Here is a 25,529-nt window from a genome sequence, read left to right on the forward strand (position 1 = left end):
CAATGAATGGCATCTCCCAGAGGAAATAAAAGAGGAGCGAAAGGGGAGGGGAGTTTGCAGGAGACCATTAGTCTGCTTAATTGGTTCGTGACTCTCTGAGTCTCCTTGCCAAGTTTTGCAGTTATTGGCCTGTCAACTCTCCAAGCCAGATAAGGTCTGTGACTGTAAATCCTCCCTCATCCTTTGCTGGATGTGAATGAGCAGAATTCACAGTAAATTAATAAAGGGGTTTTTGTCGGGACAAGGAGTTTTCTGCATGCTCTTGGGAAGCCTAGGTCAGAACATAGGCAGTAAATGCTGAGCTCTCCCACAACCCTCTGACCTGGTTCCTCTCTTTGCAGATGGCTTACACACTCGGGGCCCTCTGGACGGAAGTCTGTATGCACGGGTCAAGAAGAAAAACGAGCTGAGTCACTTCTCCTCCAGCAATGGCAGTCCAGGAAGCCTAGAGTCTCCACCACCGCAGGGAGGGCGTCTCCTGTCCATCAGCAGTGACTCTGGACACTCCTCTATGCTAACGGAGAAGGCAGAAGACAGCACACCTCCATCTAGGCCTCAGCCCACACCAGCTGAGAAGGAAGAGTTGGATCGGCTCTTGGGAGGCTTTGGCGTCCAGTCTCAGCAGCCAAGTGAGGGGTCCTGTTCTCATTCAGTTTCCCCTCCTGCCACTAAAGAGAGAGAAACCGCCATCTTAGAAGATGAACTGTCAGACGTAGGCCAGCCAGGAGGCTCTTTCTCCTACCAACCTCAACGTTCTGGCCTGGCCCGCCATTGTTCTTGTCGCCTGGATTACTGCTCCCACAGCCCTGAGAGACCCCGCAATATGTCCTTTTACAGGCCGGAAAGTGTTTTGGAGCGGCGGCAGCCCATCCATAACGGAGGGCACTCTCACCTGCACTCGGAGGGGTATGAGGAGAAACGACGTGTGTTTCGTTCCCTTTCGGAGGGCCTACAGCCTCACACCTACCCCTACGGCCATGAGCTGCTGCCTCCTCACAGTCCTAACCGGCGGGAGCCCAATGAGCTGCTCATCTTGGAGGACCAGCCTACCTTTTTATGCCCATGCCAAGATTGCCAAGAAGCAGCGTGGGAAGAATCAAGGCTGCCCCTGGCTTCCTTCTACAACTTACACCTGGATCAGGAACCGGACTTCTGGGGGGTGGAGAGGCCACCCATGCTTCATCATGCTCTCCATCGGGGTGGTCAGCCAGTGCCTATTCTAATGCCAGCCAGCTATGGGCCCCATTCCCTGCCCCATCACCAGGCTTTTAACTTTGAGTCCAATGTGATGGCTACTCATTTAGGCCATGGGTATCCATCCCACCAGAGGCCCAAAGTAACAGAAGATAACCCAGAGGCATTTCCTTATCCTCGCTATGGCTCAGCCTACCATCCAGTTCCACCTGGTTACACCTGTGGCAGAGCCCCAGTCAAGCCCTGCCTCTCCCCCTACACTTCGGGGTACTTGGGGTCTCCTCACTCGGGCTCCATTTCGCCAACCAGCCCGCTGTATCCACCATCCGGGAAGCATGGATACGAACTCCCACAGGGCAACGATGGATACTTACTGCCACCATCCACAGAACAACCGTGTGGTAAGTGGCAGGAGTAAAAGTTGCTCCTTCTCCAAGCCAGGAGAAAGGGGCAAGAAAAGAGGGGATCCTTTTTCTGACATGATCAGTAATAATGATTTTTAAAAAAATAGAAAAAAGGGCCAGTAATTGTAATATTTGGGACTAGAAAAAGAGCATTGGGGGGGGGGGGGAACCCAGCAGGGCCAGTCTTTTATACAGATAGTCCTTGACTTACGGCTGTAATGGGGCCTGCCCATCATGGTTGTAAGTCATGACATTTGTAAAACAGGTCGGTCACATGACCGACCAATTTCATGATCTTTTTGGGGTGATTGTTATGCTAACACAACAATCATAAAGTGGCTACCATGGACATTAAGTGGCTGCCATGATTGTTAAGCAAGCCATTTTAATTTATTTTTTTAAATTAATCATTGGAACAACTTCCCTCCAGACGTCGTGAATGCTCCAACATGGGACGTTTTTAAGAAGAGATCAGATGACCATATAGAGTAGTGATGGCTAACCTTTTTCTCCTCGTGTGCCAAAATTATGCACGCACACAACAGCGCATGCAATGCACCCCGCCCTCCTGAACTTGCGCACACGAGCCCCTGTGCTCCCCCGCCCTCTGCACATGCGCGCGACCTCCTGCCCATGCCCTGTTTTGGGCCTAGCAAGCCTTCCTGCAGCCTCCTGAGACTAAAAATGGGCTGTACCCCCCTGCATTCCCCTCACCCTCGTGCATGCGCGTGAGCCCCTTCCTCCATGCATGCGTGTGCAACCCCCCCCACACACACACACGTCTCCCGCTTGCACGGCAGAGACCTGAAAATCAGCTGGCCGGTGTGGGGTGCGGGCACATGCGCGGTGGAGCTAAGCTGGGCAACGGCTCCTGTGCCCGCAGAGACCGGGCATGTGCCATAGGTTCACCATCACGGGTATATGGTTTCCTGACTGAGCAGTGGGTTGGTCTAGAAGACCTCCAAGGTCCCTTCCCACTCTGTTCCATTCTGCCAGTGGTTTGCTACGGGCACAGTTTTGCTGAAGATTGGAAGGAAAGGCTGGTTTTCAGCCAAACCCTGCTAAAACGTGACCGCAAGATGCTGCAATCAGCCATAAATATGGCTGTGTTGTTGTGGGCGGAGCAATCACTAGAACTTCAAATCTGGGTCGGAAGTAGTCCCAAGTTGCTAAGCAACTCAGGGTCGCTTAGCAACTGGTTGCTAAGCATCCAGTTGTAAGTCAAGGTCATTTATGTTGCAAGTAACCAGGCTGAGAAAGAGCCCTCTCTTGGATTCTTAGTGCTCTCTGACCTTGTTTTCTTGTAAACATTTCATTACATATCGTCAGCATGAGGGAGAATGGGGTTTGCTTTCCCTGCCAGTCTTGGTGGGGTCTCAGCTTCCTCCTTGGTGGTTCTTTGATTACAATATTGTTTCTTTCCTAGGTTTTAGGGAACTTTGACCTGGACAGACCCCAGTGAATTTCCCTACTCCTGATCCTAAGCAATGCAATCAAGCCAGATAATTCTGTGCAGGCTTGTTTTATTTATATGAGCCCCCGTTGGCAGCAAAATCGAGCTTTTCTCAGCATAGATTTCGAAGGAATACATGTAATCTTATTATTATTTTTTTAGCATTTACCCAAAACGTTTAGATTCTGAGTTTTGCACTACTAATGCTAATACTTGTGTTGCAACTACTATATTGCCATAAGCTTGGATTGACAACATTTGTTAAAGTGTAATGTATTTTGGTTCAGAGAATTCTGTTAGGAGATTTTGGGCCTTCACTTCAGAAAACTTCAATTCCTAGGATCCTCTGGGGGACTAGGAATAATCTGCAAACCGGCTATTTTTTTTATCTTTATGACATTTATAGCTCCTATTTTCCTTCAAAATTGGAGCTCCGAGCAACATATACAATGCAACTCTCCCTTTCTCTTTTTTTCTTCCTAACAACCATCGAGGCAAATTCTGTTCAATAGGAACAGAGAGTCCAAAGCCACCCAATTAGTTTCATAGTTGAGTGAGGATTTGCTATTGGGTTTTCCCTAATCCATCATCCCAATCCATTGCTATATTTTTCTCTTTTTTAAATGTCCCAAATGCTCTCTCTGGCTTTGCTTTTAGTTAAGTTCTCCCTCGGGAAGAACAAGTAGAGAGGAAGGGTAGTTTTCCAGATGGAGTTCCTAGCAGCAACTGTGGATCGATCTTGGGAATAATTCGGCAACATTGAGAAGATCCAGACATTCTCCAGTCTGGAAACAAAGGCATGCTTGGTGTAAAGTCCCAGAATTGGGACTGAGTTCATATGAACTTATTTTTTTATTTTTTTATTTATTACATTTATGTTGCCGCCTATTCACCCATGGAGACTCAAGGCAGCTTACATAATTTAAAACCGTATTTAAAAACAATAAAACTAATAAAAGAATCAATACATTAATTAAATAAAATCACCTCCCTACTTCCCCCCCCCCCCCAGCAACAGCAGTTCACGGGAGCCATTTAATGGGCTCCATCTCACTCTGGGTTCCCCAGGCCCGCTAGCAGAACCAGATCTTCAGCGCCTTCTGGAAGAGTGCTAGAGTGGGGGCTGTTCTAATCTCTGGGGGAATGATGTTCCAGAGAGAGGGAGCCACCATGGAGAAGGCCCTTCTTCTGGGTCCCACCAGGTGTATCTCCCTAGGACAGGGGTGTCCAAACTTAGGAACTTTAAGACTTGTGGACCTCAATTCCCAGAATTCCCCAGCCAGCATTGCTGATGGGACCCGCAGCATTCCCTGCTTTTATGCTCTGATGGATCGGGAAGATGTGACCCAGTGGTGGGTTTCCATTTTTTTTACTACCGGTTTGCTCGTGCATGCACAGAAGGTCCGGGCAGGAGGCAGAGCCCCCTGCCGCCACCACTACCGGTTCACCCGATCCAGGCCAAACCAAGAGCAACTCACCTCTGATGTGACCAGCAAGAGACAGTCGCTCAGATAACCTGGTCCCAAGCCATGAGGGGCTTTAAAGGTGACAACGTTTAACAAAGTTGTTTATGTCTTTACTGATTGTCTTGTGCACATCTTCCATTCCTTTTCCTTAGAGCTTCAAGACTGCAGGGAGGGCATCCCCTGGCAGGACCTGCCCACCTCCCTACAACCTCACCGGCAGGAGGTCCGAGCTGCCTGTACAGATGAGTCTAGCTCTCCCATGCCTGTACACACCAGCAGTCCTGTATTCAACAACAACAACAGGTATCTTTATGTCTGAGTGCACTCAGCCTTCCTAGTCATTTGTTAGGGTATAGTGATAAAAGTTAGAGCAGTGGTTCTCAACCTTCCCAATGCCGCGACCCTTTAATACAGTTTCTCATAAAATTGGTGGTTCCTAAGACCATCGAAAATATGTGTTTTCCAATGGTCTTAGGCGACCCCTGTGAAAGGGTCGTTCGACCCCCAAAGGGGTCCCGACCCACAGGTTGAGAACCACTGGGTTAGAGTGAGAACTAGCATGATCCTTGAGTTTACGCTTGAATCTGTGCTTGTAAGGCAGTGTTATTCTGGAAAACCTTTCAGTTCCTTGAAATATAGGGAACAGAGCAATAAAGCTCCTTGAACTTTAGTCTGATGTGAAGATTTCCTACAATATGCAGCCACATAAATATTGGCTGTAGATAGCCAAGGAAAGGAACAAACGAGTCATCAGCAAATCAACCCAGTTCTCACTTGAAGTGCAAAGGACCTCTTCTCAGATTATCATATGTTTGAACATATTATCTATAGGCCTAGTTCTCTTGAGAAGTCCGGGATACGGGAAGTGGTAGAACTGAAGAAATGAGGACAACCAGCCACAAGGGATATGGATTCCGTTGCAGCAGCAATAGGTCACATTGCACTCATGTCAGAAGCACTGAGGTGCTTCCAGGTTGAAAGGATTCGCTGGTGACATCACCGTTGCCTGGTGGGGGGGTGCCCAATTGGGGGCTCCTTTCAGGAGCTGGAGGGAAGGACAGGACAGGAGCTCATCCCGCCACATGGCAACACATGGGTCTTAAATGCAGGCTTGCTAGCCTCCAACCAGGGGTGAAATTCAGCAAGTTTTGATGGGTTCTGGAGAACTGGTAGCGGAAATGTTGAGTAGTTCAGAGAACCGGCAAATACCACCTCTGGCTGGCCCCAGAGTAGGGTGGGAATGGAGATTTTGCAATATCCTTCCCCCAGGAGTGGGGAGGGAATGGAGATTTTGCAGTATCCTTCTCTTGTCACCCCCACTAAGCCACACCCACAGATTTTTTTTAATTTCACCACTGCCTCCAACCCAGCATTTTAACCATGTGAGCCGTGATTCTCCAGTAGCAATAGGTGCATTTTTGGAAGACTTTAAAGACCAAACCGGGGACAGATCATCGTGGAGAATGTTTGTCTAGATGGCCACTAGATGTTGAAATTGACCTCATGGTAGGGTTCTTAATGAATCTGAGACAACACTGTCAAGACTAGTAGCCACAGATAGACTTGTGATGTTTTCCCAGTCTTAATGCCTTTCAGATGGGTGGATGAACTCACCATGTTCTCTAGTTATTGCTGCCATGGCGGTATTCCTGGCATCCTAGGAATTAAAGCCACCCAGGTGGAATATGTCAAAGGTGAGAAAGGCTGTATAAGGTGGCGGGTCAGTTGGTGCTATAAACGTACGTGGGAGCGGTCTTGGGAGACAAGGGGAAGTGATGCTGCCTAGGGAATTTAGAAAGGAACCTCTAACTGAACAGTTGGTAGAAAAGAGACAGTGGGAGACTTGTAGTTTCAGACTTGCAGGATCGATGCCAAATAGACCAGGCAGGAAATACAACATGAGCTAATTCTACTTTGTTTTAAGGCTACATTAACGGAATATTACAATGATAATTGTTTCAGTCAAATGTATTTATGTAAACCAGAGGAACAGTTTGCTTCCAGAAGTTGTGGGCGCTCCATCATGGAGGTTTTAAGAAGAGACTGAACGGCCATTGATCTGAAATGGTATGGAGTGTCCTGCTTGGGTGGAGGTTGGATCGGAGACAGTGGTGGGTTTTCATTTTTTTTTTACTACTAATTTTTTACTACTGGTACTACTGGTTCGTGCGCAAGCAACGCTTCTGCGCATGCTGCCACTACCACCACTACCGCCGCCACCACTGTCGGTTCACCCAATCCAGGCGGAATCGGGAGCAACCCACCTCTGCTTGGAGAACTTTCAATGTCCCTTCCAACTCTTATTATTCTGTTGTGTTATTCGTTCTATGATCAGGTGTATCCATCCCATCAAGCCCCACCCCCAAATCCAGAATGATCTCCAAGGTCCCTTCCAACACTGTTATTCTATGTTCTGAATTAAAGGGAACCCTTTGCCCCGACACATGTACATACTTCTATATTTGCAGAACTTGCCAACAAATCAAAGCTCTCTATACAACAATTTTGTTAGAAGTCTAACAAAGAGTCCCTCCGGGGAGAGGGGGCGGTCTAGAAATTTAATAAATTATTATTATTATTAATTATTATTTTACTCTCCTTGGTGCTTGACACTGCTTGCTTTAAATGCAGATTTGTAAGAAGCGCTGAAAACTGCCTTTAAGTGACAAGCCAGGAAACTTTTAAAAAGCTGGGAAATGTGGCCAGTTAGTCTAAATCAGCAAATCCACGGACTAGTAGCATTTGTTTATCTAGGTTGTGAGGCTTTTATTTATTTATTTGTTCTTTTTTTCATATGTGTTTTGAAATCGGCGCTGTTGGAATTGAAAGGATGCATTTCACCACCATCCCAGAAATTTCTTCCTATTAGACATAACTACCAAATGTTATAGAAGTAGAATTGTGTTAGTCTGTTTGGGGGGCAAAAATAAATAAATATCAGGCCGAGTCAGGCTTTTCCAATGAACATATTTTATTAAAGGGCAGAAGCTTTTGTGAGCTGCAACTCCCTTCATCAGATACAGCTTTTAATAACACGTGTATGTCAGATGCTCCCCAACTCCTCCCGACTGTCTGCTAAACTTTACCGACGTTGTGCTTGTTGTCCTTGCAGCCCTGGATCCCGCAAGCTCTGCCACAAGGCTGCCAGCCCCCTGGAGAACCTGCTCCAGTCCAACCCTGAGGAACAATCCTCTCCTGGATACAAAAGAGCCCCTGAGAGAATGGCCTCATCAGGCAACCCATCCCAAATCTTATCCCCAATGCCGGCTTTCGTGCACTTCCCTGCCTTCAGACCACAAGCTAATGGAGCCCCCCAGAGGCCGGGCCTGCAGGCGCCACAGCTGTGTTCTCGCAATTACTGTGCTTCTAGTCCACCACACGGGCCTCCTTCAGCCCCTGCCAAGCACTCTCCCTTCCTGGAAAGGCAGCAGCATCAAAATGGCTCCGACGCCTGTGGCCTTAGTGCTACGGTGCCGATGCCCCGTGAGTTGCCCCCCCAAGACGCTCTGGGGCATCAGCCAGGCCCTATCATGGAGAGACAGACCCAGAGGCTCACGCCCAAGGCTCCCTGCCCCAGCCAGCCCTCTCCTGGCTGCAGGACAGTCTCTGGTGCTCCAGCCTCGCCTACAACTCCGGCCATCTACAATGGGAGGTTGCAGAGTGAGCGAGATGAACTGGACACAAAGGGCCTTCCCCACGGCCCCAACCTCAGCCCCTCTCTTGGGCCCTGCTCCCTCAGCATCCAGCCCCCGGCACTCGGCTGTGGCATCACTGACATGCAGGGCTCACCGACTCCGGCCTTCCCCATTGCAACAGCCTACTACACAAGCATGGAGGGTGGCTCTGGCAGCCGAGAGCAACCTCGGGAGCCCCAGCAGCCTCCCCTGCCTGAGAAACATCACCTACTGGCCACCCGGACCTGGGAGAGAAACTCGCCACCCGGGCGTAGTCCAGGCTCTGCTCACCATGTCACCTTTGCCCCTGGGGTGCCTGACGGCAGTGCCCCTGGCTCAGGTAATGTTCTCCTAGTTAAGTGCTTGAGGTGCAGAGGGTGGAGGAAGAATTAGCTATTATTCCCTTCAGGCCTTTGCTTTTATACTTTGAGCCTGCTTTCTTAGTGCTTTTCTGCTGGCTCAGACCCTTAATTCCTCTGCCGTTACTCAAGAGTTCTCCAAAAGGAACTACATATAAGACACTGAGATGGTTCAGCTCTTTCTCCTTGGCTGTTTCAACTCTGTTGCTTAAGAGGACACTGCTTGATAGAAATGTTCCTGTCCATCTGTCTGTCTCCAGTGGTGGGATTCAAATAATTTAACAACCGGTTCTCTGCCCTAATGATCGACTGGCTGGGCGTGGCCAAGGTGGGAGTGGCCAGAGGCGTGACGGCACTCAGCCTCCTTCAGCACTCTGGCAGTCAAAATGGGGCGCGGGGTTAATTACAAAATGTGGGCTTTGCTTTGTGATATCCAGATCCAGCGAGCAAGGCGTGTGAACCGCACAGAAAATATACTTTCATTTGGTTATGAAGAAAGATTCCCAAAGTCAGATGTACACTAAATGTAGACTGACGTTTAGCTTCAGAAAACAGCACATTTTGGGATGAATTCTCTTTACCTCCGGCAATAGCTAGTCCCCTTGGCTGATCTTGGAAAGCAAAGTAGCATCAGAAACAGTTACCCCTTGGGTGAGTGAACATCAGGAAATCCTAGGTTGTAGTTTAAATTGGGAAGTCAAAGAAATTGTTCTCGAAGATAGCAGCGTGTAACTTTCATACACACTGTCTACTACAAAGTATATGGATGGGTGTGTCAGTAAGTAGCAGGACTCAAGCTGACTCAAAGGAGAGTTATTATTGTACAGTCCCTTAAAATTATAATTTTATTATGTAAGCAAAACATTTGTAGCTCACTGTACCATCAGCTATCTAGCCATCTCTAGTCTTCAGTAGCAAATATATATTGTGGATATTTTAAGACTGTTAAACCTTTACGCTCGCCTGCCTTTGGGAGAGGAAACCTTTGTTTTGCTTCTTCCAGATCTCCAGCAAGAGAATCCGGTTAGCGTCAAATTTGTCCAAGACACGTCAAAGTTCTGGTACAAGCCCCACTTGTCTCGGGACCAAGGTATGCAACTCCCAAACAATTTTGGCTGCCTTGCCTGTGATTTAACACAGTCAGTATTTGACATTTTCTTTCTAGGGCAGGAATAGTTCTTTTCCTCAGAGCAGCCAATCCCACATGCTCAAACACAGGCCACCTCCATCTCCCTGTACAGAATGTTCCTGTTTTAAAAAAGCACCACAGTCCACGTTGGTGACTCCCCACTCCATGTGTTGTGCTGGTTGTAGATTTATGGGCAAGATGTAGTTTGCCTCCGGCAGTTCCAGTGAAAACATGATTATTATTTTTTTGCATTCATCACCTTAAATTCCCCTTCCCTGCTAGTCTCCCATTTGCCGGATGGATCAGAGTACAAGGAATTTTGCTAGGTTGGTAGCGTATTTTTCAGAGTATAAGACGCACCTTTTCCCCCCAAAAAAGAGGGTGAAAATCTCAGTGCGTCTTATACACTGAATACAGCATTTTTGGCCTCCCGAAACCCCGCCCCCTTCACCAAAATGGACATGCAGAAGGTTTGGGATGCCTGCAAAAATGCTCCTGGGGGCTGGGGAGGGCAAAAACGAGAGAAAAATGAGGCCTTTTTTGCTTATTTTTGCCCCCTCCATCCCTCAGGAGCACTTTGCAGGCCTCTTAAATTCTCTGCATGCCCTATTTTTCACAGAAAATGAGGCGTGCAGAGGGTCTGGGAGGTCTGCAGAATGCAAAAACTTTTTTAAAAAATTTACCTCTTCAAAATCATGGTGCGTTTTATACTCTGAAAAATACGGTAATTGGCTCAAGGGCTCCTTCAGTGGTCATTATTAAGGGCTGCAGTTCATTATCCATGCAATCAGTCACCACCCAAAGATCCATCAGTTGATCTGCATCAATTAACTGAGAATGCAGCCACACTCTTCACTTCAACATTCTGGATGGACCAATACAGTAAGAATGGCACAGGTAGTCCTCAACTTACAGCAGGTCACTTAGTGATGCTTGAAGTTACAACGGTACTGAAAAAAGTGACCTACAACTATTTTTTCACACTTGCAACCATGGCCTCATCCCCATGGTTACGTGATTTACGTTCAGATGCTTGACAGCTGACTCACATTTATGACAACTGCAGTGGGCAGGAGTCCTGTCAATCGTGTTTGGTGACCTTCTGACCAGAAAAATCAACGGGGGAAGCAGGAGTCACTTAACAACCAGGTTATTTAATTTAACGACTGCAGTGATTCACTTAACAAGCGTGGCAAGAACAGACATAAAATGGGGCAAAAGCCACTTAACACATTTCTCACTTCACAACAGAAATTCGGAGCTCAATTGTAGTCGTAGGTTGAGGACTGACTATATTGTGTACAGATGATAGGTGTGAACCATGCATATATCATCTTCATGCCTCCATCTGTTCTGTACACGACGTCTCTTTCTTTCTCCCGGTCCAACCCTCATCATCCACGTTAAGCGTAATTCTTGCAAACATATATTCTGTGTATTCCTGGACGGGACTTGTGTGTAAGATTCTGAACTGCAAAGAAAAGGCCAGGCTACATATACCGTTTATCTGTTTCTGTCCCAATGCACCAGTGGTGAAATTCAATTTTTTCCCCCTACCGGTTCTTGGTGGGTGTGGCTTGATGTGTGTGGGGGGGGGATCATGTGACCGAACCAGTAGTTTTAAAATGCTAAAAAAGTTTTTTAAAAGTTCCGACGATTAGCTGTGCAACAATCAGCTGCGCCCCGCCATTGTCGGAACTTTTAAAAAACTTTTTAAAGCATTTTTTAACTACCGGTTCGGGCGAACCAATAGCATTTCATCCCTGCATTGCACCACTGGTCCATGTGCCTGTAGTTCCCAATAAAAGACTGCTCAAGACTGTCGGGCTTTTGCCTTGTGGCAGCACTGAAGTTTTCATTTTTATCAGGCCCCCTGATAAGCAAGAGAAGACTACTGGCCATCTCCAGTCCACATCCGTGCTGTTTCCAATTTCTCCTTCCTTCTCTTTTTCTCATTTTCTGCAGCCATCATTCCCTTAGGGCCGTGATGGCGAACCTATGGCATGTGTGCCAGAGGTGGCACGATGAGCTCTCTCTGTGGGCACGCCTGCCATCACCCCAGCTCTGCCAGCTGGTTGTTGGGTTTCCGAGACATGCACGCGCGCCAGGCAGCTAGTTGTTGGGTTTCTGGCACTCTGTGCCTGAAAAGTTTGCCATCACTGCCTTAGGGGGATTTTTCCCCTGCCTTTTTAACGTCATGTTGCCAAGCATCCTTTTTCGTAAGTCCAATTAGCATAACTCCATATTCTCCTCTGGCATTTCATAATATAACATCATAAGCAGCTTCCAGATTTACATCTACTTTCCATTGATTTTTGGGGGAGATTAATCTATCATTTCGCATTTCTTTTCTTTTTTTTAAAGACTCATTGTTTCTCTTTCTGCTGCCATTTTGCTTCCACTTTAGCATCTTTTACTTCCTTCCTTTTCTTTCATGTCCCCCCTTTGACTTCTTATCACCCTTGTAGGCTTGACTTTCTGTTGTCACAAAACAAGTCAATTGTGCTTTGAAAATTCAAGGAGGAATCGTGTTATCTGCAGTTATTTAATTTTAATTGGTTTAGTTTTCACTCTGGCCTTGCCAGATTTTTGTTAAATGGTTTCTGGCATCATAAAGGCTCGATGTAGCCCTCAACCCAAGGACTGCTACATTTAATATAGTTTTTCATCCAGCTCTAGTAGAGCTGTATATTTATATATACTAATCACTGATATTTTTTTTTCTCTTTCTTTCCTTCTTTCTGAGCAGCCATTGCTCTCCTGAAGGACAAGGAACCCGGCACGTTCCTCATTCGGGACAGTAACTCCTTCCAGGGGGCCTATGGTTTGGCTTTGAAAGTGATAACACCTCCACCCAACAGCATCAACCATTCCACCAAAGGTAAGGATGGGGGGAAACACTCTCCAGCATCCTTCTCCGTCTCCAAAAATGGAATACTTCAATTGCTTAGAGCTAAGCAGTCTGCAGCCATCCAAATATCTGGGCAACTTACACCTTTTGATATCGCTCACCTGTAGATATGTCTACCTGGTGTTGCATGGAGTTGAAATTCAGAAACGTCTGAAGCCAAACTAAGACTTAGAACAAAACTTACTGCCTTCCAATGACTTGGAACAATGTGATTACCATTCTTCACAAATTATCAGCCCTCTTAGTAGTTTATTGTCAGCTACACCTATGGAGGAGCTAGCTTTGAGAAGTGCATTTGACAACTCTAAAAACACATTCTATCTTGGCCCCAAACTATGTGCTTTTCCTTATTCGTTTATCCTCTGCAACCAAGATGAAAGCAACCTGAAATTAAGGAGAAACTTCCTTCCTAACAGTGAGAATAATTAACCAGAGGAACAGCTTGCTTCAGAGGCTGTAGAGGCTTCATCACTAGAGGTTTTTAAGAAGAGACTGGACAGCCATCTGTCTGAAATGGGTGAAAAGGTCCCCTGCTTGAGCAGGGGATTGGTCTAGAATATCTCCAAGGTCCTTTCCAGCTCTATTCTAATTCTGATTCTCTGCATAAAGTGCCCTGCCAGCATCAGGAGGAACTCCATTTAGGCTTCTTCCCTGGGATCAGGCTAGATAGGAAACATCTGGAGAAAGAGAACAGCCATCAATAATGTCTTTTCCTATCTTAGGAGACCCTGCTGAGCAGCTGGTGCGCCACTTCTTGATCGAGACAGGACCCAAAGGGGTGAAGATCAAGGGCTGTAACAATGAGCCCCATTTTGGTAAGTAACACTGGGACTGGACCAGTGGTGGATTGCTCCCGGATCGGCCTGGTTCAGCCAAATCAGTAGTAGAGGTGGCGGGAGGCCTCGCCGACCCGCCTGGATGCTTCTGCGCATGCACAGAAGCATTGCTTGCACACATAGGAGCGCACCCAAACCGGTAGTAAAAATATTTGCAACCCACCACTAGACTGGACCTTAAATGGAAAAGATTCTAGAATGAAGGTTGTGCAGAATTAGGCTTAGTTTCCAGCTCTCGGCTTATTCAAAAAAAAATGGTCAGTACGATATGAGCAATCTGTGTCTATGTTTACCCTGGCAACTTCCTGGCTTGGAAATAGGAGAGGGAAATAGGGGATGTCAGAGAAATAATTGGTTGTTTCACCCATTCTTGGTTTAATGCCCCCCCCCCCACTAGTGGCATCACCCCCGCCCAATTATAATCAAGGATAGCCCTTGATTAAAATAGTATAGCCCCCACCATGGAATCCCCTTCTGAGTAAACGAATGACACTTTGGGGAAGCTTAATAAATTAGAATCCTTAGCGCAGAAAGCTTGTCACCAGCCAGGGTTAAGGGTGCTGTGTTGAGGAGTGGATGGTTAGGAAGACAGTATGGAAGATAAACCCTTGACTTGCTTTTTTCTTGTTCCTTTTACAGGCAGCCTGCCAGCATTGGTCTCCCAGCATTCCATCACCCCTCTCTCGTTGCCTTGCCAACTCCGCATCCCAAGCAAAGGTAGGCAAGGGGGAAGTTGCTCAGAACCCAGAGACTGGAAAGAGATGGAGGTCGATGAAAGTAGTGGAGAGGAATGCTAAACGAGGGGTGTCAAACTCAAGACCTGTGGGCCGGATGCTGCCCGCAATGTGATTGGATACGGCCCACAGGGCCGTCCTGGAAAATGTAAGGGGCCAGCCCGCGTTGCTTCAGCCCGGTGTACCCAATGCAAAGAGGAAATATCAGGCCAGCATGGCTTCGGCCTAGTGTACTCAATGCAAAGAGGAAACATGCCAGCAGTTTGGGACTGGTGTCAAGTTGGCCACACACACCTAGTCGCTGCCCCCCCTGCCCCCCCCAAGATCAAACACAGCCATGATATGGCCCTCAATGAAAGGGCCCACAGTTTGACACCCCTGTGGTAAATGAAGAAATTGCCTGTGTCGGGGATCAGCCTCCCTCTTCAAAGTCCAACACGGTGGTCCCCAAGATGGCCCTGAGACATCCATGTGCCTGCAGCCTCCTTCCTTGATGCCTCCAGGTTCTTCGCTGCATCTCCCTTGTACTGTACATTACACCAAAGGGACTTTTAATTTTAAAAAATAGGAATCTGGTCTGTTGCAAAGGAAAATGCCAGCCGCCAACATATTTATTTCCAAGAATGCCTCTGAGCAATTAATAGGCCCCACAAATATTCTTAGAAAATAATATGATGGATGGCTGCAGCCTTGTGCAATGTTTACGAGTGTTCCTATTTACATAGAAAAAGGACAAATGTAAACAGGGATTGCAAGGAGTCCTGTGTGGATCCCTGGGGTGAAACGGCAAATAACTTTCAGGAAAATTGATGTTTCATAAGTTGGTTACATCCCCATAATGACCCAATCTTCTCCACAGTCATCTTGCAGAATAACTCACTGCATGTGATGTGTCCCTATCCCCCCCAATGAGAATGAGTGAGGCATGACATAAGGGTCAACTGCCCAGCCAGAGTGGCTCTTTCACTTCTTGCTCTCCATAGTAATGTTATTTAGTGACTTTGAGGCTACGCCGACAGGCTGATGTGGGCAACATGTGGCACCCTGGATCCTGCTGCAGGATAAATGTTGCCAGTCCCAGCCTACATGTTGAATGAAAATGGGGTTGCCATTTTAGGAAAATCTGAAGAGTTCCAGGTTGCTTACTTCTGAGCAGAGCAATTTTTATCATGGAAGCTTCGTCCAGAAGAAGTCAAGCGAGTCTCCTTTTTGCCCAGCGACATGCCCAATGCCTAGCCCGGCAAATGGTGATCTCAACAGATGGGAAAGTATTGGGTAGATCAGTGTTTTTTGAACTTGGCAACTTTTAAGACAGGTGGACTTCAACTCCTGGGATTCCCCAGGCAGCGTGCTAGGAGTTGGAGTCCACATATCTTGCCGAGTTTGAAAAACAAGAGGATACCATACTACTTCTCCATGTTATCTGACTCCTGCTTTTCAGATCTCACTGAGGAAAGACCAGAGCTGGCCATTCCCACCAATATGAGCACTGCTGCTGACCTGCTGAAGCAGGGAGCAGGTAAGCACTTGGGGGGGTGGGGAGAGGAGCAAAGGGTAAGTGGCTTTGTGAACACTCAAGACAGACAGCGGGGTTAAAAATATGAACCGGGTAACAGGAATCAATTTATTCAGACCAAATTTGGGAAACAGTTGTAGGCAGAGAGTAGTGTTAATTTACCTCATGTATTTATTTGATTTCTAACATAATTCTGGAATTTTAAGTCCTTAATTAAGGCTATGCCAAATTCAAGAAAAGCCTCATTCTGTAACGTAAGTGGATCAAGCAAATATATTTTCCAATTATCCTGCTTGTAGGGGCGGGGGGGTGGGTGGGTGAGGAAGAGCAATGCTCAGCACTAAATAAAAGTTTGTCTCCTGGTGGCGGGAAATCTGCTTCAACTCTACCAGGGTAATCCCAGCTGAGGCAGCTGTTAAAGATGGGAAGAGATGCCAGAACCACTTTAGTATAGATAGATGGCAAGCCTAATGGCTAATTGCCAATGGGGGCATTGGGGAGCCCTTGGCACTCTGTGTAAGAGCTATAAACTCAAAGTGGGATGCAGTTTGGTGGAAAGAAATGACTGAGGGAGAAGGAAAAAGGGGGAGGCCCTTTTTCTCTGATTGCTCATTTTCCCTGTAGGCACACTCCTCCCTGGATGACTCTCCCTCCCCCAAAAACCAAACATCTGATTCAGAGTTAAGTTTCAGAAATTGAATAAGGGACTCCTAACAATCCCCAGGATGCTTCCAATAGGAAAGGAAACATGCCCGTTGATTTTGCCCCTTCCTGACTGAGCTTCCCTCACACAGAAGGTGGGAAGATATGGCACGGCTAGGAATGAAAGACGACACCTTCTGAGTTATCCATATAATTCTGTGACTAGTCAGACTCAAAAACCTCATGTGGATATACAGGTCGCCCTTGACTTATGACCACAATTGACCCCAGAATTTATGCTGCTCAGTGAGAAATTTGCTAAGTGAGCTGTGCCCTGTTTTACGACTTTTCTTGCCTCATTGTTTGAGTCACTGCAGCTGTTAAACCAGTAACACGGTTGTTAAGTGAATCTGGCTTCCCCATTGACTTTGCTTCTCAGAAGATCTTAAAAGATGATCCCATGACCCCGGGACACTACAACCATCAGTTGTCAAGAATCTGAATGTAAAATCATATGATTATGAGGATACTGCAATGGTGTGAAAAATGGTCATAAGTCTCTTTTTATAGTGCCATTGTAACTTCAAACGGTCACTAAGAGAACAGTTGTAAGCCAAGGACTGCCTGTAATCTAAGTGCATAGGAGCCTGGACAAACTGGAGATGCCTTGAGGGGGCAGGGAGAGGAAATCAATAATCATTCTGGATTCTGGTTGTCAAACATCTGAATGTAAATTATGTGCCCATTCTGGAATGTGAGGGTAATGACCATTTAATAGCTGACCAGCTGCTCTAAGGCATTAAACCGAGATGATGACATGAGGATGAGTCAGCAGGGTTACTGCCACTTTAAGAAGTTGCATATATAAGGGAGGCCATGTGAGGGCATCTCTCTCCCCTCTTGTATCTCTCTCCATTGTGGTTCCCTGTGTAGAGTTGAAGACTGATTACTTGCCTAGTATTTGCCTAACACGTGTGGATAGATAGATAGATAGATAGATAGATAGATAGATAGATAGATAGATAGATAGATAGATAGATAGATAGATAGATAGATAGATAGATAGATGATAGATAGATAGATAGATGATAGATAGATAGATAGATAGATAGATAGATAGATGATAGATAGATAGATAGATAGATAGATAGATAGATAGATAGATAGATAGATAGATAGATGTCTTGTATATAAACCACTCTTTGAAAGACAAAACTTCTGTGTACTGTATTTTGCTCCTGGGTTGTCTCAAAAGAGTAGTCACGCTGTGCACACCCTGACATGGAAGACACTGTTGCTTTTGTTGAACTGGTATTCTTTTCCTCACTCTGTTCCCAAATTGCAGCCTGCAGCGTGCTTTACCTGAGCTCTGTGGAAACAGAGTCCCTGACGGGGCCACAGGCTGTGGCGAAGGCGACCACCAGTATCCTGGCTTCGACTCCCCATGCTTCAGCCAGTACCGTTCATTTCAAGGTGTCGGCCCAAGGCATCACACTCACAGACAACCAGAGGAAGTAAGTCGGCCTGCCTCTCCACCCAGGCACCATGGGAATCCCTTCCTTTATGCAGCTGCAGGCTTTTCTTCTTTCATTATAAGCCCTTCCAGGCTGGCCAAGACAGGAAACAGATACAAGAAATACTAGAACTCGCCTTTCTTGATATGGAATCTTGAAAGCCTGACATTCCCTTCCTCTTATACCAGAAATAATTAATTAAAGCGGCCCATTTTATGGTTCTTTCTCTCACTTTGTTTTCCTGGATTGAGCCCATGTTTTGCTAACAAGCACTGCAGTCAAGGCCATCTCTGTGCTTCTCACATATATTCCCTGCTCACATGCCTTGTTCCTTAATTGTCTCAATAAAGGAGAATACTTGTAGCTCATGAGTTGAAATGAGGGGTCCTTGGTGCTCTCTGAGCTTCCTTCCTTCCTTGCAGACGTTTCATTATCCTAACTAGGTAACGTCATCAGTACTGCTGATGTTATCTAGTTAGGGTAATAAAATGCCTGCAAGCAAGCTCTGAGAGCACCAAGGACCCCTTAATTGTCTGGATAATTCTTCTCTTCCCTCTTCCCATTGTTGGCTTCTATAAACCTATGGATGAAGCTGTGGGGTGGGTCTTCCCTTGTATTCAGGAAACTTTCTTTCTTCTGATAGGCTGTTTTTCCGGCGTCATTATCCGGTCAACAGCGTTACCTTCTGCAGCACGGATCCTCAGGACCGCAGGTAACCGACAATCTTGGTTCTTCTGTAGCTTGCCTCCTGCTTTTGCCCATGGAAATCCACGTCTGCCTGGATGCCAGGGAATCTATGCTTAGTGGCATATGTATACTATATATAGAAAGAGTCAGGCTTAATCTTCTGCAAGCCAAGGAAGATGCCTTGCAGAATTGCTAGTAGTCACAGTAGGTAACAACAAATTTGTTGGCGCAATGGCCTGATATCGTGTTAATGCAGTTTGCATTCAGTGTCTGTCTCCTATATTTCTACTCAATGTACGCTGTGATGGCGAACAGTGCTTGGTTTATGAGACCAGGATGTGTGTGGTAGCTTCTTCAGCTGTAACTGTGAAGTTACCTGTGTGGATGGCTCCTGGCTTTCAGATGATCATGTTTGGGTTGTAATAAGCAGCTACAGAATAGGGTCCATGTTTCCATTTTGAAGACTTCTTGAAGTTCTGAGTTGGTCTGATTGTTTTCATTTCTACAACCAACTTTTCTTATTTTCACTATGACCCTCATTATTCAGTGCATATTGGAAGAAAGACATGCAGTATTTTATAGTGCAATGATCCTTGGATGAAAAAGGGCTAGCTTGTGGAATCCTTGTCAGTAACGTTTTTTTCTTCATATGCAGAGATGTGTTGTTGAACATGACTGACTTGCAGCTAAATTGCTATTAGTTCATTGTAGTTACTGCTACTTTTCAACTTACTTTCATTTCAAAGTGTGGTGCATTTTTTGGTAAAAAGAACCTTGCTTTTTTTGCCCCGTTTCCTATCTTTGCTCTGATGATTGTTCCAATAACACAACTTAGTTGTGCTGCTTCAGTGACATTAACAAACTCTGGAGTAATATTATTCCTTGATGGCAAGAGAGACTTGCCATCAACTTGCATGCCTAATTTTTAAAGTGTTTTAAATATTATGTACAGTATATACTTCACAAGTATATGAAACTATTCAGTTCTCAATTCCTTGAAATTTCAGTAGGTGGAGATATTTGAACCAGGAAAATGTTTGTTGTGAAAATGTTGTACGCCGCCCCGAGTCCTTCGGGAGAGGGTGCGGCTAAGAAATAAATATTTTTTTTATTATTATTATTATTATTATTATTATTATTATTATTATTATTATTATTATTATTATTATTATTATTATTATTATTATTAACTCAAGAGAGATACTTAAATCAGAAATGGAGAACACATAGCTTTTCAGCTAATATTGGCTGAAATTGAAGGATGTTGGTATCTCCACTACAAATCCCCATTTCTGACTTCTATTGCTCTAATTACAGGAGTATCAATTTTCTTCCTTTTTATGCAAAGCACACTATCTTTCTGTGAAGCATCACTGCTCCTAGGACGTGTTTTGTTAGTCTGCTTTAGAGGCAACTGATTGGAGAAGAGTATTTTCTTAACCTGACTCTATGTTTAATTCTAGGTGGGCCAACAGGGATGGCACTACAGCCAAGTAAGTAATGGAAAGACTACAAGTCACAAAAACATATGATAACAAGATCAAGGAAAGCATTAATTTAACATTAAGCTATACATTAGTATGTTAATACACAGTATAACAGATTGATCTTTTCGATATGGAAGACTTTGCTAGGATCATATTTTAGTTTGAAAGGTCCCCATTTGTGACACCCTTCCTACGGTATTACCAACATTTAGGTTCTATTTTTGTACGGTGGCAACATTGACTTTGCTTTCCCAACTGCTGACCAAAACCCAGATGTTTATACTTCACACAAACACTGATGATCATTGTTACTATCTATTTAAATCCCTTTGTCTATTGTTTTGATTGATGTCAACATTTTTCCTGGAAACCATATCCCAAGTATCTATTTTATTCCTCCCCCCCCCCCAATGTGCTTAATTTGTTCTTGCAGCTGTTCATAAATTGCAATCTCTCCCATATTTCCTGGTATTACACTTAACAAATACATTTGCGATTTCAGTTCAAGTTTTATGTTTAGGATTTTTCGGAATATTTTGATCTATTACTTTCCAATATTTTTGAGTGGTTCCCCCCCCCCCCATAACCACCACGTGATAAAATATTCCTTCTTTGTGGTGTTTCATGTTTCCCGTCTTCCTCTCCTTGAGTTAAAACTATGGCTTACTACATTTGGTAGAACTAAGACAATCCCATGGGAACAGAGCAACGCTTCTATAAGCAGCAAAATCCACTGGAATTCACTCCTTTTGTCAAACTGATGAAAGCAGTGTTACAATGTTGTGCTACAAAGTCCATCCCCTTTGAAATGGTGATAATCAGAATGGTAACACTAGAGCTGGTATTACCATTATAATGCTACTGATGCCAATCTGATACCATTCACCCTCCTCCCCTGCTGTAAACCACGGAGAAACAGAATTAGAATGTAGTACTGCAGGCCAATTCTGCTGACTGCCAGCTGCCACCAGTTTGGCAGTTCAATCCTGACCTGCTCAAGGTTGACCCAGCCTTCCATCCTTTCAAGGTCGGTAAAATGAGGACCCAGATTGTTGGGGCCAATATGCTGACCCTGTAAACTGCATAAAGCATTATGAAGTAGTATATAAGTCTGCTATTGTTATTATGCCCTGATCCTTGATCAGCATAGGATGACATGTACCATTTGTCTTTTGTAGGATCTTTGGCTTTGTGGCCAAGAAACAAGGCAGCCCATGTGAGAATGTCTGCCATCTTTTTGCTGAGTTAGATCCTGAGCAACCAGCATCGGCCATCGTCAATTTCATCACCAAGGTTATGCTGGGCACGCACCGAAGATGATGGCAGCTTGGCAATTGCTCCAGGGCTTTCATATGCCATTCTTTCTTCCTCCCCACCATAACTGCCTGTCTGGATACCCATTATGTTTTGTGGCATCTCTGCAAAATGGGAACAGCATGGCTAGCTCTACAGCGTTATGCAAAGTAGTCTTCTACCATCTCCATTTTAATCTACTGTCTTATTTCCGCAACCCACTGACCAGGTATAGTGGGGAAAGAGGGCCCACTTGATCCCAACAGCTCAAGTGTGACGTTTTAACACTTATCACTACCACAGAAGAACAGCCAGGAACTAAAAGTCTGACGAACACTGCACAGTTCATGGTAGTGTGCTGCTTCTGCCATAAGCCAAGATTTTATAGTTAAGTGCATTCTGAAGCATTCAGGGTGGGAAGCATTTTTGTACAGATGAAGAAGAGAGAGATTTATCTAACCGGGCCAAGGGTCACACTAAATTTACTTGGAGGCACATTTAAGAACCACCAGACTTCGGGCGGAAAGCATAACCCTAGCCTTAACCCTAACCCCGTGCAAAAAGTATCCAGCAGCCTTTCCTTCTACAAACAGCATTGCTCCGGACAAGCACGCCCCTTTGTAATGGAGAAAGAGGGCACTGGAGGCCCAACATTGTATCTCCCTCCAACAAGCAGATTAGGCATGACAGTCTTTATTAGTAAGGCACATCAAATTCAAAATTGTTTTCTTTCATTAGACAAAGTGGTGCCAAGCTTGGTATGAAGCAATGAATTATTCATGGGATTACACCAGGTTCTAGCTGTAAAGTTTTTTGGGGGATTCTTAAATGAATAGTCTTTTTGAAAAAAATAGAAAGCTTCCCTCCAGTTTTTTGACTGATCGTTTGGCCTTACTGATTTGGGTCTGAAAACCCCTATAATCAGTGGTGGAATTCAGCCAGTTCGCACCTATTCGGGAGAACCGGTTGTTAACTTTCTAAGCAGTTCGGAGAACCGGCTGTTGGAAGAAAATCTCCTTTTGTGTTTTTCCCACTTTACAGGGCTAATCCTGTAAGGAAGGCAGGAAGGAAACCTTCTGGTGGTGTTTCTAGCCTAATCTTTATTGCCCTGCTTACAGAAACTGCCTCTCTGGTTAACCCTTATTACATTGTAACAGCTAAGGCGAAACGCCCATCGATGTGACGTTGAGTTGACCGCGCCCACCCAATCACTTGACCATCGAGCCACGCCTACCCAGCTGGTCATTAGGGCAGAGAACCAGTTGTTAAATTATTGGAATCCCACCACTGCCTATAATCCAATGCTGTTGTCTCTGAAGCCTGGAGTTAAGCTACTATTATTTGTTCAGTTACCTTCACCTTTCAAGATCACATCTGGGTAACCAATTGTGCTGCTGCTGTTCGGTGCTGCTCTATGTGAATGTTTGATCTGAAGATACAATTAGTGCAAGCTGCTACTGTAGTTCAATAACTCTTGAACTCGCTCCAGGGCTTGATTTTCATTTTGAATTGAAACGGACAACGGAAGGAGAAACCAACAGATACACCATGAATTCTTCAATACCATGGAAATGTTGACAGGGGGACACAAAACTTGCAAGTAGTCCAAGAGTCCCCCCAGCAAAAAAAACCCAACCCCTCACTAAGGATTGCATCTTATTTTATTTGTAATGCATGCAAGCATTTTGGCCAGTGTAGGCTTGACATCAAAATGGCAAACTGATCGAAGTAAGAAATGGTTTTAAGCTCCCGTGTGTGAAAATGCTGGCAACTGTGTGAGAGATACATATAATTCCACTGTCTTGTGGAGATGAGAAGCTGGAACAGACACACAATGCTTAAGAAGTTGTTGATGTAAAATATCCCAAATGACAATAGGCCTTAAATACCTTGGCCACCAAGTTCTATAGTGGAGAAACATGTGCAGCATTAGGGAATTGCATGTGAGGAAGGCTAAGGGTTGTGCAGAGTGGAGTCTCAATTCCCGAAGACCTTGCAGATACTGCTAAGGCCAGAGGCTCCTCCTTAGGATTAAAGCTATTGGGATGAACAAGATATATTGCTCCCATTTCAATTCAAAGCGGAAAGCACGGGAATCTAGAACATAATAGGTCCAAGAAGGATGTGTTGGTTCTCCACGGTGAAAGCTATTTGGATTTCATGGAATATCATCTGGACATCTTTGTAGAGTTTGACTCTTAGCAAGGAGCTAAAATCCAAATAATTGGTTGGGGAGAACCATATATCGCATGCAGCTCATTTCTCAAAGATCAATTGGCTGGCCCCACTGAACACAATTTTTTTGCTTCTGACATGCCTGGTGCAGACATCTGCCTAAGTTTAGAAACTCACAAAATATACTAAGAAAATGGGCAGGTGATCAACGTTAATTTTAGCAGTTTGATAGCTCAAAAATCCATTTTAATGACTCTCTTCAGACACTCAGAATTCACTTTCTTACGCAACTATTTAAAGGGTTTATCTCTGCATCTGGATAGCACACAGCAGAATATCACAGGATTAAGGCACAGGAGGAGGTGAGGGGCTTAAAAAAACATGATGCAACAGAAGTCCCATTTTAATTAATTCTGGGTTTTGGGTTTTTCATTCCGGAAGACCAGCTGTGTGTGTTTTCCTTCCCCACCAGACTAGAAATTGCTTTTTAAAAAATCCAATTCAGGCTTGTATTCTTAATAAGCATAATATATTAATTTCTCATGTGCTTGGGTGCAATCGGTTGATTCAACCTCCCATTAAGACATGCCAGTGCAAGTACCAAGAAAGCAGAGTTTGCTTGGTGGGGTCCCTGTTCTTGGTGGATCACCTCTGGTGAGATTCACGCAAGAGATTCCCCCTACCAGCATTTTCAGGATGGGTCATTGATAGCAGAGGACGTATCAGATGAGCTAGTGAAGAGCGTTCTGCTGCTCTACAAAGGTGCCTTCCAATCTTCGAAAGTGGCGGGAAGGGGAGGGTTGGGTTTAGTACAGAGTTTTATTTTGTCTACTAAAGAATTTATATCTGAATGTTAGCGAGAGAAGTCTTGATAATATATATGTGTGTGTGTGTGTGTGTGTGTGTGTGTGTATATATATATATATATATATATATATATATATATATATATATATATATATATATATATATATATATATATATATATATATATATATATATATATATATATATATATATATATATATATATATATATATATATATATATTTGTGAAAGGGGAGGGCGGGCAGGGGAGAGAAAGCTGCAGCACTATTTTTTATATCTGTATTTTTATCTTCTGTATAAATGACAACCTGCTTCCTGTTTATTCAAAATTAACATACCAGGAAAAGAAATCAGAGTGCCTTCTATTGCTTTTTGGAAATGGGTCCTTGTGTAATGGGGTAGAAAATGAAAAAAATACAACTAGGCATTCTAGTTGTAGATAGAATTCCTGAAGGAAATTTTAATCTAAATTCTAGTCATTTAAGGCAAGGGTGGCAAACTCAAGGCCCGCAGGCTGGATCTGGCCCACGGGGTGCTTAGATCTAGCCCCCTGGGTCGCCCCGAAAACAGCAAAGGACCAGCCTGCGGTGCCTCTGCCAGTGAAAACGGGGCCCTGTGGGGCAGTGCATGGCTCCCAAGCTCCATTATCGCTGGCAGAAGGCTGCAGGAGGCCGTCGCACCCAAAAATGGGGCCTGGGGGGAGGCACTCCATTATTGTTGACAGAGGGCTTCCAAAACAAAACGAGAAATGTCTCCCCTTTTGCCTTTGAACATGCAAGAAGGGACAGGGAAGGAGAAAGGGAAAGACAAAAAGGACAGATTGGAAGAGAGCAAAGAAGGAAAAATAAGGAAAGAGGGTAAGAAAGAATGAAGCGGGGGGGGTTATAATGAGGGAGGATCTGAGGGAAGTCCTGCCTTAGCACTTGGCTATCACAGGTGCCCCAACACGAGTGACATCAAACTGGCCACGTCCACCGTGGCTCCCCCGAGGTCAAACACAACCCTGATGCAGCCCTCAGTGAAATCGAGTTTGACACCCGATTTAAGGCAAGGAAAGCATTTTTGTTCATTTTAGAGGAGACATTCTTGCGACATCACTTTTTATTTATTAAATTTATATGCCGCCCACCTCACATCCAGCAACTCTGAGCTATATGTGGGGTTTCTGGAGTTGCTTCAGTTGTTTACATTTTTTTGAAAGTAAAGAAAAATCCCCCCCCCTCCTCC

General features: G+C 45.0%; 1 protein-coding gene across 5 annotated transcripts in view; it reads left to right on the forward strand.

Annotated features, from left to right (window-relative positions):
* TNS2 (tensin 2) overlaps nucleotides 1-24,386 on the forward strand; it is a 166,345-nt gene extending 141,959 nt beyond the window's left edge. For all 5 annotated transcript variants that reach the window (XM_081934417.1, XM_081934415.1, XM_081934414.1 and 2 more), the window contains 12 exons: nucleotides 342-1,595; nucleotides 4,670-4,820; nucleotides 7,630-8,531; nucleotides 9,554-9,640; nucleotides 12,429-12,560; nucleotides 13,313-13,405; nucleotides 14,066-14,143; nucleotides 15,602-15,679; nucleotides 17,664-17,832; nucleotides 18,476-18,544; nucleotides 19,983-20,012; nucleotides 21,185-24,386. In XM_081934417.1, coding sequence (XP_081790543.1) covers nucleotides 342-1,595; nucleotides 4,670-4,820; nucleotides 7,630-8,531; nucleotides 9,554-9,640; nucleotides 12,429-12,560; nucleotides 13,313-13,405; nucleotides 14,066-14,143; nucleotides 15,602-15,679; nucleotides 17,664-17,832; nucleotides 18,476-18,544; nucleotides 19,983-20,012; nucleotides 21,185-21,326 — 3,185 coding nt within the window. In that variant the 3' untranslated portion in view covers nucleotides 21,327-24,386. The remainder of the gene's footprint in view (nucleotides 1-341; nucleotides 1,596-4,669; nucleotides 4,821-7,629; nucleotides 8,532-9,553; nucleotides 9,641-12,428; nucleotides 12,561-13,312; nucleotides 13,406-14,065; nucleotides 14,144-15,601; nucleotides 15,680-17,663; nucleotides 17,833-18,475; nucleotides 18,545-19,982; nucleotides 20,013-21,184) is intronic.
* Nucleotides 24,387-25,529: the final 1,143 nt, after the last annotated feature.

The sequence above is a fragment of the Natrix helvetica genome, assembly GCF_964273705.1.
Source record: "Natrix helvetica genome assembly, chromosome: 1".
NCBI lineage: Eukaryota > Metazoa > Chordata > Lepidosauria > Squamata > Natricidae > Natrix > Natrix helvetica.